Source organism: Pongo abelii, chromosome 1, assembly GCF_028885655.2.
Source record: "Pongo abelii isolate AG06213 chromosome 1, NHGRI_mPonAbe1-v2.0_pri, whole genome shotgun sequence".
Classification (NCBI taxonomy): Eukaryota; Metazoa; Chordata; class Mammalia; order Primates; family Hominidae; genus Pongo; species Pongo abelii.
The window spans coordinates 100,576,528-100,590,258 of record NC_071985.2 but is presented as its reverse complement, the minus strand read 5'-3'; the positions used below and the strand labels follow the sequence as shown (position 1 = coordinate 100,590,258).

General features: G+C 37.0%; 1 protein-coding gene across 5 annotated transcripts in view; it reads left to right on the top strand.

Moving 5' to 3' along the window:
• VPS45 (vacuolar protein sorting 45 homolog) overlaps positions 1 to 13,731 on the top strand; it is a 77,763-nt gene that overhangs the window by 8,789 nt on the left and 55,243 nt on the right. For all 5 annotated transcript variants that reach the window (XR_008512422.2, XM_009244888.4, XM_002810293.6 and 2 more), the window contains exons 5-10: positions 369 to 437; positions 548 to 685; positions 1,124 to 1,234; positions 4,780 to 4,914; positions 5,323 to 5,436; positions 6,109 to 6,276. Coding sequence is in view for 4 of the 5 variants with exons in the window: in XM_009244888.4 (XP_009243163.1) it covers positions 369 to 437; positions 548 to 685; positions 1,124 to 1,234; positions 4,780 to 4,914; positions 5,323 to 5,436; positions 6,109 to 6,276 (735 nt within the window). In the remaining variant the exon portion in view is untranslated. The remainder of the gene's footprint in view (positions 1 to 368; positions 438 to 547; positions 686 to 1,123; positions 1,235 to 4,779; positions 4,915 to 5,322; positions 5,437 to 6,108; positions 6,277 to 13,731) is intronic.

The following is a 13,731-nucleotide window of genomic DNA, read 5'->3' as shown; positions in this document are numbered from 1 at the left end:
AATTATATTCTCTCTCATGACAACACATTGGACAGCAAAGTTCTTTTTTATCTGAGTAGAACATTGTATCTCCTATTAGCAGTATTTCATTTTTACTAATTGATAAGTATGCATAGAGGTCTCCAGAAATATAATGTGTATACCTTTACAACTTTTATTTGTTAGATTTATTATTGTTGCTACTGTTTTGTAATTATTTTAATTCTCCCACGTTGACTGTTGTTACTCAATTATTAATTGAACAATTTTGTATCTCTTTACACCTGTATTTCACAAAGTTTGGCTATATCATATATCACTTATGAAAATATTACTGCTTGATACAATTGAAGTTTATGGAATGACTATTCTTGGTGCTTTATTTGCAGGAATTTTATGGTGATTACATTGCTGTGAACCCACATTTGTTTTCCCTCAATATTTTGGGTTGCTGCCAGGTATGGAAGGAAACGTTTAATTTATCAGTCAAGAGTTAATTCAGCAAATACTAATTATTTGTAAGAGAAAATTCAAATATTTTCTCTGAATATATGTTTTTAACAAAAAGGGTCGAAATTGGGATCCAGCCCAGCTATCTAGAACAACTCAAGGGCTTACAGCTCTCCTTTTATCTCTGAAGAAATGTCCCATGATTCGTTATCAGCTCTCATCAGAGGCAGCAAAGAGACTTGCAGAGTGCGTTAAGGTATGGCATTACCTATTCCTGGTTCCAAAACATGAAGGCCATTCATTTCTCTATCATATTTCAGAAACTAAAGGAATAGTTTATTTACAACCAAGGAGATGATTGTATGGTAGGTTTCCGAGCAAAGAGGTAGGTATATGTAATTTAAAACGAAAAGCAGCAATTAGAGCTAAGATTCTTAGGTTTAATCCAAGAAACACTTACAGGCTATTTAACTTTTTTTTGGTCCAGTTAAACCACTTATAAAATAGGGTTTCATATCCTAACCTCTTAAATAGTATGTTACTAAACTTTGTGAGACTTTTGAATCCTTCATATGGAAGATCTATGTGGGTGCAAAGAACTATTGTTAAATGTAGCGTTTATTAATTTCCTATTTATATCATTTCTATATGTAACTAAATGGTTGCACAAACCATCTTTCTCTCTCACCCACAGCAAGTGATAACTAAAGAATATGAACTGTTTGAATTCCGTCGGACAGAGGTTCCTCCATTGCTCCTTATTTTAGATCGCTGTGATGATGCCATCACCCCATTGCTAAACCAGGTACAAAACCCTTTCTTGGCATAATAGAAGGATGATTTTAAGTGATATTCATCAAAATACAGATAGGGAAGTAAAAGCATGGTCCATTTATTTGCCTCCTTATTTTTAGCTATTCTTGGTTTTGCTTTGTATTTGCTGGTGTTTTGGTATCATGATTCTTCCATCCACTCTCATCATTAACTCTTCTGCTTCATCCCTCCTGTACCTTTCTGCCAGTACCTCCACCCCTAATCAAGACAGCTTCTTAATTCTGTAGATTCTATTTTCCAGTGTTTCCTTCTGTCTCCTCATTTCCATGCTTACAGCCATTGCCTTGGTCTAGATCCTAATCTCTTGCAAGAATATTGAAATAGTCATCTACTTGATTCCCTACTTTTTATTTCTTCTCACTCTAAATGTTCCACAAATACAATTTCCTAAAGCACAGCTCTATCTTATTACTCTTGGCTTAAAAAATTTCATTGGTTCCCATTTGCCTACTAAGTTAAAAAGAAACTCCTGAACTTGGCATCCAAGAGCCTTCACAATGTGGGCTAAACCTCTTATAAAACCTAGAGCTCACCACTTACATAGATAATGCCACATGGTTTCCTGCCAGCATGCTTTTACTGTGACTGCTTTCTAAACTCTAGAATGTTTGGAATACCTTCTCTTCCCATCTTCACTTATCAAAATACTGCTGTTAAAACCACTCAGTATGGCCAGGCATGGTCGCTCACGCCTGTAATCCCAGCACTTTGGGAGGCCAAGGTGGCTGGATCACCTGAGGTCAAGAGTTCAAGACTAACCTGGCCAACATGGTGAAGCCCCGTCTCTATTAAAACTACAAAAAAATTAACCGGGTGTGGTTGCACACACCTGTAGTCCCAGCTACTTGGGAGGCTGAGGCAGGAGAATCATTTGAACCCGGGAGGCGAAGGTTGCAGTAACCTGAAATCATGCCACTGCACTCCAGCCTGGGCGACAGAGCAAGACTCCGTCTCCAAAAATAAATAAATAAATCAAATGATTTATATGAATAATAGCAAAGAATAAAAAAAAAAAGAGCCAGGCACGGTGACTCACACCTATAATCCCAGCACTTTGGGAGGTCGAGGTGGGTAGATCACCTGAGGTCCTGAGTTTGAGACCAGCTTGGCCAACGTGATGAAACCCTGTCTCTACTAAAAATACAAAAAATTAGCTGGACGTGGTTGCAGGCGCCTGTAATCCCAGCTACTCAGGATGCTGAGGCAGGAGAATCACTTGAACCTGGGAGGCAGAGGTTGCAGTGAGCCAAAATCATGCCACTGTCCTCCAGCCTGGGCAACAAGAGCGAAACTCTTGTCTCAAAAAAAAAAAAAAAAACACTCAAAAGCCATCTCCAACATCCAGCCATTCTTCAACATCTCCTTGAAGCCTGTATTCTTTCAGTCAGATACTGTTCTTATCTCCTGAAAATCCCTGTAGACTTGTAGACCTTTGTGTCTCTCTCATGTCTCATGCTGTACTTGCCATGTTGTAGCTTTGGTTGTTTACACCCTCTCCTACATTACATATTTCTTCAAGGTAGACTGAGTCTCACCAGTGTTTTTTCTCCTGCAAGTATAAGAACAGTGCACATAGCAGGTGCTCTATTAATAGTGATTTTGTATGTATGTATGTATTTATTGAGACAGAGTCTCTCTCTGTCACCCAGATTGGCGTGATCTCAGCTCACTGCAACCTCCACCTCCCAGGTTCAAGCAATTCTCATGCCCCAGCCTCCTGAGTAGTTGGGATCACAGGCATGCACCCCCACACGTGGCTAAATTTTGTATTAAATATTTTTGGTACAGACAGGGTTTCGCCATATTGACCAGGCTGGTCTCGAATTCCTGACCTCAAGTGATCTGCCCGACTCGGCCTCCCAAAGTGCTAAGATGACAGGCGTGAGCCACCGCGCCCGGCTGTGACTTTGTATTTACAGAGAAAGTCACAGTCTATGTTTCAGTTTCTTCCCAGCTTATACTAACGTTAATGCTAAGGGAAATCTGTGGAGTGAAACTTCTCTTTTGTATAAAATAGCCTTGTATTCCTAAAATTCAAAGTAATATATGTTCACCGAAGAAACTTTGGATAATATCAAAAAGTAGAAAGAAAATTAATTGCCTATTATTCTGTCTCCCAAAGAAAAGCAACTATTTATCCCACAGATTTCACTGGGGACTTGTTTTGTGCCACGTACTAAACTAAGTACTAGAGATAAAAGGTTAAAAGTTATAATTTCTGCCCTCAAAGAGCTCATGGTCCAATTATGAGAGAAATAAACATAATTTTAATTGTAGAATAAGTGCTAGAAGCATGTACAAGAAGCTATCCATAAAAGCATAAAACATTTTGTTGTACCTTTTTTTTTTTTGAGATGGAGTTTTGCTCTTATTGTCCAGGCTGGAGTGCAATGGTATGATCTCGGCCCACTGCAACCTCCGCCTCCCGGGTTGAAGCAATTCCCTGCCTCAGCCTCCTGAGTAGCTTGGATTACAGGCATGCGCCACCACACTCAGCTAGTTTTGTATTTTTAGTAGAGATGGGGTTTCACCATGTTGGTCAGGCTGGTCTCAAACTCCCGACCTTAAGTGATCCACCCACCTCGGCCTCCCAAAGTGCTGGCATTACAGGCATGAGCCACCATGCCCGGCCTTGTTGTACTTACTTTAAGTGCCCTAATGGAACTTGCTTTTTCAAGAATTCCTTTGGCAAATCTTTTAGGAAATAAGCACCTCCTTTTATAACCTTCTAAATTATTTCTAAATAAATCTAGTTTTCTTAAGATAAAATATGTATATAAACATTTCTAGCATTTAGATTCTAGATGCAGAAGGGAACGTGCTAGAAAATACTTCATTTTGTCTAACAGACCTATGACTGAAAGTAATCTGTTCTCCATAATTGGTGAAAAGGGAAAATTTGGAGATTTCTCGTTTCCAGTTTTACCAAATAAATTCTCATTTTGTGAGACTGGAAACCAGTCCTTCCTCACAACTCCCCTTAGGTAAAAATATAAAATAAAATGGGTTCAGAGGTAAGTTTCTAAATATCCCAGTGTTTTGATCAACTCACAAGGTTTTTCTGATAATATTAGTGTTCCCAGGATAAATATAGTACCACTCAGATCTGCAAGAACACACTTCTCATGCTGCAGAAAACCACAGAAGCATACAGGAAATGGTACAGCTTGTAACTGCAGTACCAATATAGCTCTATCTGTGAAGCCAAAAATATACTCTTAATTCACAGGCAAAAAATTGGAGCTAATGATAGCTCTAATTTGTTTTCTTTCTATCAAGAATATTAATCTTGCTGCCCTTTTTCCAAAAGTGTGAAATCTAAAGGTATTTTGACTTTTCTTCAGTGTTTAATCAATTAAAATGACAGTCTTAATGCTTATAGCACAAAGTATGAATAAAATTTAGAGAATCTTCATGTAAAGACTAAAGAATGTTATCAGTTTTTATTTGTTTTCCTGAATGTTTACTATTTCCATATTCTGTCAGTTACCTTTTTTTTCATAATTCTTTATTTAGTGGACATATCAGGCCATGGTCCATGAACTACTAGGCATAAACAACAATCGGATTGATCTTTCCAGAGTGCCGGGGATCAGTAAAGACTTAAGAGAAGTGGTCCTATCTGCTGAAAATGATGAATTCTATGCTAATGTAGGTGGTTTAAATTTTTTTTAATTGTCTTTAGTTGTTTTTATGTAAGAAGATCAATATTGGCTTGTTAGTATGGGGGCAGGCATGGGATTTCATGTGAAAGGATGATAGAGGCATCCTGTGCATAAACTGCCTCTCAAGGGAAAGCAGAAGACTTGGATTCTGACCCTTTAGCAATTTTTTTTTCTTAGAGATCACGTAGTTATTTACTTCTCTCCCCTCCAGTAGCTGTTTGTGAGAATAGTAATGGTATTCATCAACAGTATCCCGGCTAATGTCCAAATTTGGTAATTAAAATAGAATTTCCCTGCCCTTCAATTCTGTGTTCCGAATTCTTTTTCACTTCTTTTAAGTTGTTTGAAAGTCAGACTAGTTGATGAAGTGTGCTTCCAACTTTCTTTTTCACAGAATATGTACCTGAACTTTGCTGAGATTGGTAGCAATATAAAGAATCTCATGGAAGATTTTCAGAAGAAGAAACCAAAAGAACAGCAAAAACTAGAATCAATAGCAGACATGAAGGTAAATTGAACATGTACATGAATGACTAACATGTGACAGTTTGGAACTATTCATGTAAGCAACACTTTTGGAATCTTCTGGGTCTAATTTCTACCTTGATTGATTTTATTTGGTTTGGGATTTATTTATTTTCTGTAATGTCTTTAAACAACATAGTGAAAACTTCATGATAAGCCATGTGCTTCTTTCCATTCTTCAGTAATATCTGGACTATTTAAAGACTCAATTTATTGCCGGGCGCAGTGGCTCATGCCTGTAATCCCAGCACTTTGGGAGGCCGAGTTGGGCAGATCACCTGAGGTCGGGAGTTCAAGACCAGCCTGACCAACATGGTGTAACCCCTTCTCTACTAAAAATACAAAATTAGCTGAGGCGGGAGAATTGCTTGAACCTGGGAGGTGGAGGTTGGGAGGTTGCAGTGAGCCAAGATCACACCACTGCACTCCAGCCTGGGCAACAAGAGCAAAACTCTGTCTCAAAAAAAAACTCAGTCTACCAACATATACCAGTTCTTCTCTTCTTAAGCATGACAAAATGCCATGTGGCTGAAAGTTGTAGATGCTTTAATCTGGGCTGAAAAACAACCCCTGCTTTCCCTACCCCCCATTCAATACATGCTTATCCTCAGTCAAAAAATAACAGAACCTCCCATTGATGTTTTTCCCATGGCAGGCGTTTGTTGAGAATTATCCACAGTTCAAGAAAATGTCTGGGACTGTTTCAAAGCATGTGACAGTGGTTGGAGAACTATCTCGATTGGTCAGTGAGCGGAATCTGCTGGAGGTTTCAGAGGTTGAGCAAGAACTGGCCTGTCAAAATGACCATTCTAGTGCTCTCCAGGTCAGTCCAATTTGATGAGCACCTACTATGTGTAAGGTACTGTGCCAGGCAGAGCAAGAGATAAAAAGGCAAGTAATCCTTCTTCATCAACATGGAATTTAGTCCGACAAGGAGCTGAGATGAGAATACAAATTAATATTATTTAAGATAGATCTATAAAAAGAGCCACAAGAGAAGTGTAATGTGCAATTCCCAAGGGTTCAGTTAATTAGTATGAGGGCAGCCTAGTCTACTAGAAAGAGCACCAAACTAGAATCAGAAGATCTAGATTGGAGTGTTTGGTATACCACTTACAGGCTTTGTGACATGGAGCTGTTGACTTAATCTCTGAGCCAGTTTCATTATTTGTAAAATAGGTATATTAATACTTATCTCACAGAGTGGTTAGGAAGACTTTAAAAGATAAAACGTATATTAAAATGTATTATCTAAGTTTTTTCATTATTGAAGATCTGCTTTTCATCGCACCAACATATTAATGCCTGCTATATGTATATACTACTGCTGTGAGGATCTGAGTACAAAGATGAATAAAATACTACATTACAGTAGGGGAGAAATTTAAACCAGCAATTGTAATACCAAGCACTATGTGCTATATTAGAGGTATTTACAAAGGAATATGGAAATACGGAGGAAGGACAACTGTTTTCCCCAAGGATGAGGCTTCTTAGCACTTCTTAGGGAAAATAACATCAAGCAGGGAAAAGGAAGAAACATTCTCAGCAGAGAGAATGCAGGCATGAAGATGTGAAGAAATAAATATTGATATATATATATTTTTTCTATATATATATATAAAATATTTATATTTGAAATATACATATATTTAAATATATATATGGGAACAGAGAATAGTTCAGTGTGGCTAGTCCAGGATACAAGATGAGTGGTCTTAGACTGGAAAGACTGACTGAAGCCAGGTTATGGCCATTGGAAGGAAGTTGGGCTTTAATCTTAAAATGATGGGGGCTCCCAGAGGATTTTAGAAGAATAGCAACATAATCAGACTCTGGCCTCAAGAGATGTTGTATAGTCTAGTTGAAGAGACAAAACTAAAGCACAAGAAAAAATTAGATAATGTTTCAAGATGAGAATTAATTAAGTCATAATTGTAATACTGACTGTAACAGGTTTTGAGGTTATTAGGAACAGTTCTTAGAGAAGGCAAGATTTGGTTGGACCACAAAGAATGAATAGAATTTGGGGGAGGAGTTCAGTCAGGAACAGCAAAAGCAAAGATGTAGAAATATGCAGGAAGTAATAAACAGTTTGACCTGTAGAGAGTGAGTATGAAACAGAATTAAATAAAATTGAATTGGTAAACAAAAAACAGTTTACAAGCTTTATGAAGAGGCTTGTAAGAATTTATACCTGCTGAGATAAGCAAAGAGATCCAGTATAGGATCTTATGTAGAAAGTTCAGGTGATGAAGGCAGTATTTTAGGAAATGTAACCTAGTAAGGATGCTTTAGAGGTGAAAAAACATGTCAGATAGACTTGTAGACTTACAGTGATAGTAGTAAAAATGTACAGCAAAGGGCAGAACTGAAAAACATTTCAAAAGGAGAAGAATTAGACGACAGGCTGGATATAAAGATAGAATAAATCAGAGGTAATTCCATGTTTCCTGAGAAATGACAAAGTATGATGTCACTGACAAGTAATTTAGGAATACGAGTCCTTTAGGAAATAGCCATTTCTAAGCCACTTATAAGAAGCACATTTCCCTGTTAATAGGGCCCTACATTCTAAAGCTTAGCTTCTTTCTTTCCCAGCTACAGTTCCACTTTATTCTATAAAATAATGCCAACCTGTTATATTGGAAACAACTCAGGTTTTGGACCCAGACTGGCTTGGCTTATATCCTACCTCTCCTTACCAAAGTTTCTTTGGGAAAATTACTTGATTTGCCCAAGTCTTGGGGATAATGATTTCAAACTTTCAGACTGTTACGATGACTCAATGAGATATGTAAAATGCTTCACATGTAATAGGTGCTTTGTAAATGTTGGTTCCCTTCCTCTAAGCATGATTTTTTTTGTTTACAGATAGTGCAAACAAAAGAAAGAAGTCTACCTGTGGGTGCTCTAGTTATACCAGGGTCTTTACTGGGATTTATTGTTGTTGGGTTTTGGATCAGAACCTAAAGTCTATTCTTTTTAATGACTAAATAGTATCCTTTGTAAAGATGTATCCTAATCTATTTAACTTGGCCTTTAAACAACACTACTAATAGTATTTTGTAGTTGTTTTGTGGGCCTAATAGAAATGTCCTGATATTTATCACAAAAAATGAGTTTTCTGCCTCTTATTAAATAAAAAACAAAATTGTGTCCCATAACTAAATTTAAATTTCTTATATTTCTTTATCATTTGATTTTTCCCTTGAAAACAGTAGAACCAGACTTAATCACTAGCCAGTTTTACTGTCTTTATTTGTATCTCTCTACATATGGAAAGCAATTAGAAAAAGTTCTTGTAATAACTTGTCTGAAACTCTATTTTTGTGTTCACTTTAAAAGAAAAATAGTCACTTTAAAAATATAAATTCTATTTGTGATCCACTTTTTATTTTTAGAACTTATCTTTTGAAGGTTTTCTTGTCTAGGGTATTGGGATTTTACAGTGAGCAGTTGATTTGGAGTCCCCCATCATAAAGGACTTCTTTGGCAACATAACTTAAATAGTCTATAAAGGGATCTTTTGTTTGATAGTAAGTGGATGTCAGGGGCCTGACTTCTAGAGGGGTTATAGCATTCCTTGGCTTGACCTTAGATGATAATACGTCATGAAGCAATGAAATGAGATTTGTGAGTAGAGATGGGGTTTGCTTTATTGAATAGTAAATATCATGACAAGAAAAAAAAGTTCATGTATTGCTAAAAGTTAACTTAAAAATTGCTGCCATTCTAACCATTATTTTGTAGGCTAATGAAAATTTCATTTAGAAAGAATTTCACTAGAACCAAAGTGAAATTTACTACCACTGAAACGTATACATATCCTCAGAAGAGATTTGATTAGTAATGAAGATTTGCCATACCATAAAGAAAAGCATCTTTAGAAAGTGAGCAATTCCACCCTTACCATCCTCCCCATACCCTGCCCCCCATGCCCAGCCTGTGTTGTCATATCACAGCTTTTCATTTGGAGAGAGGAACCAGTCTATTTTATATTTTTTCCTGACCTTTTGTAAAGATCTCAAATCATCCTGTTAATGATACATAATAAGGACTCAATAAATATTTATTAGAAAAATGAAGAGGAAGAGCTCTATTTGAAGCAGTATAGAGTAGTGGCTAAGAGCTTGGGCCTTTGATGGCTTGGGTTTGAAAATAATTCCTAACCACTCTAAACCTCAGTCCTTTTGTCTATAAAGGGGGAAAAATAACAGTACTTACCTCAAAATTGTTGTGAGAGTGCAATGAGCTAATACATGTAAAACACTTATGGTACTTGGTACTTACAGCTTTCAAGAAATATTAACTACCAACATTAAGAGTATTATTATTTGATGGTACATTTAATTTTCTTAATGGCATCCAAGACATGTTTTTTAGTTCAGTGATAGCCTTGTATCTCTCTGATTTCAGAAAAGTTTTTGGTTTTTTTATGTGTGTGTTTTGTTTTGTTTTGTTTTGTTTTGCCACTCATTAAAATTGTAAGAAAAGTGGTTGGGACGTATTGAACTGACTGACAATTTTACTTTGATTAATTAAATGTAAAAATGATCCTTTTACTCTAAAACAACTTTTAGCCAGTATTTTAGAAACAGTATTGATCAGCAGAAGATCTACTGCAAAGCTCAATTTTATGTTGACTAGTCCTTAAGAAAAGGAATACTGGCTCCGATGTATTTACCAGTCAGTAGAATTGGGTCTTGTCTGCTTTCTGTCATTTTTCCCTGATAAGCTTTTTATATTCCCACAACACTGTTCTCTCAAACTGTTAGGCTCATTTTTATCAGATCAGCATGTGGAAGACTTCTGCCAATTCCATCTTACTGTCCTAATATGTTGGTTTATTTTGTTATTCTCTGACTTTACTACATTAATATAGTAGATAACAAAGAAGGGATCCTGTTCTTTAGGTTAAACTAAAACAAAAAAAATGGAGACTATCTTTATTACCAAGACCATCTGTAATCTGTATAATAGTTTAAAATGTGTGTATGTCATAATGATTTCTTCTTGCTGTGCTGCTTCATCATAGTTTTGGTAGAAGAAAACAAAAGTAGAAAAGGATTTAGCCAGAAACAATGGAAGAATCTCTACATATCAGAAAAGAAGAATGGTTTTCTTGTTGATGTCTTACAGATGAATGTTAGTTCCTTTAGGAAACTTGATCTCCAAAGACACTATTTTTGCTTTGCTTTGGTTTGCTTTTCTTTCCCTATTCCTTGATTAGGCCCACACAAATGTTAGAGTTCAGTGCAAGGTTTTTGAATCCTGTCTTAAGTAGATGACAATTTTCTGTTTTGCTCTTTACTCAGTCATTGTTATAATGTGACAGTGTCGTTTTCTAATAGTCACAAGGCTGATAGAAAATTTAATAAGAGAAACCAAAAAATTATATAATTCGGTTAATTTCCAACAGATAAATACTACTGTGTAGCATATACCTGCTTTGTAATTATAAGCCTCTCTGATTCTTTTTTCTCCTCTTCTCTGGTTAGTGCCCTGAAATCTCAATGTAATGTATGCCACTATCAATCAAGTTGACAAGTCAAATAGTTATGAGGGGAATCCTTGAAAATGAAGTCAAAGGATAAAGTGGGATCAAGGCAGACAAAAAGTCCTGTGTCTCCAAGGACTGATACAGCTGAAAGAAAAGAAAGAACTCAGCTTGTACCTACAGGTTTCTTTTCATGAGAGAATAGATGCCTCTAGCTAGAACATGGACCTGAGCCATGAGTTGGGTCCTAAGGGCTCAAAAATAGGCAAAATAATTACTCACAGTAAGCCTGGTCAGATCTGGGCCAAGTCCTCAATAGAGAACTAAGAGTCAAGCCAGACAATCTAAATACCAGTACCAAGTCTCAAGGAATGGAAGTGGATTTTTTTTATGATTGATGCATAATGATTGTACAGATTTATGGAATACAATGTGATGTTTTAATACATGTATACATTGTGTAATGATCAAATCAAGGTAATTAACATAGCCATCACCTTAAACATTTGTCATTTCTTTGCGATAAGAACATTTAAAAACCTCTCTTCTAGCTATTTTGATGTATGTAATACATTATTGTTAACTCTATTCATCCTACTATGCAATAGAACACCAGAACATATTCCTGCTATCTAACTGTAGCTTTGTACCTATTAACCAATTTCTAACCACCCCCATCCTTCACCATCCCATCCTCTGGTAACTGCTATTCTGCTCTCTACTTCTATGAGTTCAATGAGAACAACTTTTTAGATTCTACATGTGAGTAAGATCGTGCACTATTTGTCCTGTGACTGGTTTATTTCACTTAATATAAGTCCTCCAGGTTAATCTGTTTTGCCACAATGACAGGATTTCGTTCTATTTCATGGCTGAATAATAAATATTTATATATATACACACACACCTATACATATATATGCGCTGCATTTTCTTTTCCCTTTTTTTTTTTTTTTTTTGAGACAGGGTTTGCCTCTATCGCCCAGGCTAGAGGGTAGTGGTGCAGTCTTGGCTCCCTACGACTTCTGCCTCCCAGGCTCAAGCTACTTTCCCACCTCAGCCTCCCCAGTAGCTGGGACTACAGGCGTACACCGCCATGCCCAGCTAATTTTTGTATTTTTGTAGAGATAGAATTTCACCATGTTGTCCAGGCTGGTCTCCAGCTCCTGAGCTCAAGCAGTCCACCTGCATCAGCCTCCCAAAGTGCTGGGATTACAGACCTGAGCCACCGTGCCCGATCTAAATACTGCATTTTCTTGATCCATTCGTCTGTTGATGGACATTTAGGTTGATTTCATATCTTGGCTATTTTGAATAGTGCTGCAGTAAACATAGGAGTGCAGATATCTCTTCAACATACTGATTTCATTTCCTTTGGATATATACCAAGTAGTTGGATTGCTAAATCATATAGTAGTTCTATTTTTAATTCTTTAAGGAGCCTTCATACTGTTTTTCATAATGGCTGTACTAATTTACATTCCCACCAGTTGTGTGTAAGCGTTCTTATTTCTCCACGTCATCACCAACACTTACTATCTCTAATAAGAAACAGCCAAGAGTCAAGATCCAAGTGAAGGTAACTAGAAAAGGGCAGAGACTGATTACTGCAAATAGTCTTTGACTGTCATCATACCAGTTTTGTGAATTTATAGTTACTTGGATTTCTCAGATTTGCTTAACAGTACAGAGACAGATCAGCCAGAAAAGGTGGTAAGAGAGTAACTGCAAGGGCAGGAAATGAGACATTGTGCCTATAAGAAAAGTAACAACAGAAATCCCAAATGGGATTTCTTTTCTTTTTAAAAAATTTTTTTTTAATTTTTATTTATTTATTTGAAACAGTTTCACTCTGTCGCCCAGGCTGGAGTATAGTGGCATGTAATCTCAGCTCACTGCAACCTCCGCCTCCCAGGTTCAAGCAATTCTCCTGTCTCAGCCTGTTGAGTAGCTGAGACTACAGGCGCCCGCCACTACATCCTGCTAATTTTTTGTATTTTTAGTAGAGACGGAGTTTCACCATGTTGGCCAGGCTGGTCTCGAACTCCTGACCTCAAGTGATCCACCTACCTCGGCCTCACAAATTGTTGGGATTACAGGCGTGAGCCATGGCACCCGGCCCCCAACAGGATTTCTTAATGTTTTAAACTTACGCTGTTGATTGAGATACATACATAATTTGTACCTGAAATTTCTTCATATTATAGTAGAAAATAGTGGAACTTTTGAACAGATACCCTAAATGAGCTGTATTCCATGGCTGCTCTAGGGGAAAGATACCATGAAAGGAAAAAAATAAGAAAAATCTTACCAATTTGGGATCGAAATCTACAGAAGAGAAGTTTCTCCCTTTTTAATCCTTAAGGATGATGGTAGTGAAATAGTAACCCAAAAAATCAACAATAGAAATCTCTCTCAGAGAACTCTGTACTTGAAACCTACATGGGAGGTTCCCCATTATCATCATAGTCCCTAGTCAGTGTGAACAGAAGAGCTCTTAGACATTGGACATGGTTGTTGTCAGGTACAAAAGAGATAATGTATGTGAAAGCATTTTGTAAGTTGTAAAGTAATCATATAGTTGATAGTTATGTCCTCAGAATTCAGTGCCCTTCAAGGCTCTTGCCAGCCTTTCAAACCAAGCCATTTCGTCCTCTGATTTCCATATTTATTTTGATAGTGCCACTGATTTTAGTCTGTCACACTGGTTCCAATACTTACTGATTCTTCGGGACCTTTGGCAAGTGTCACCTCTATGAAGTCTTTCCTAATTTCTCA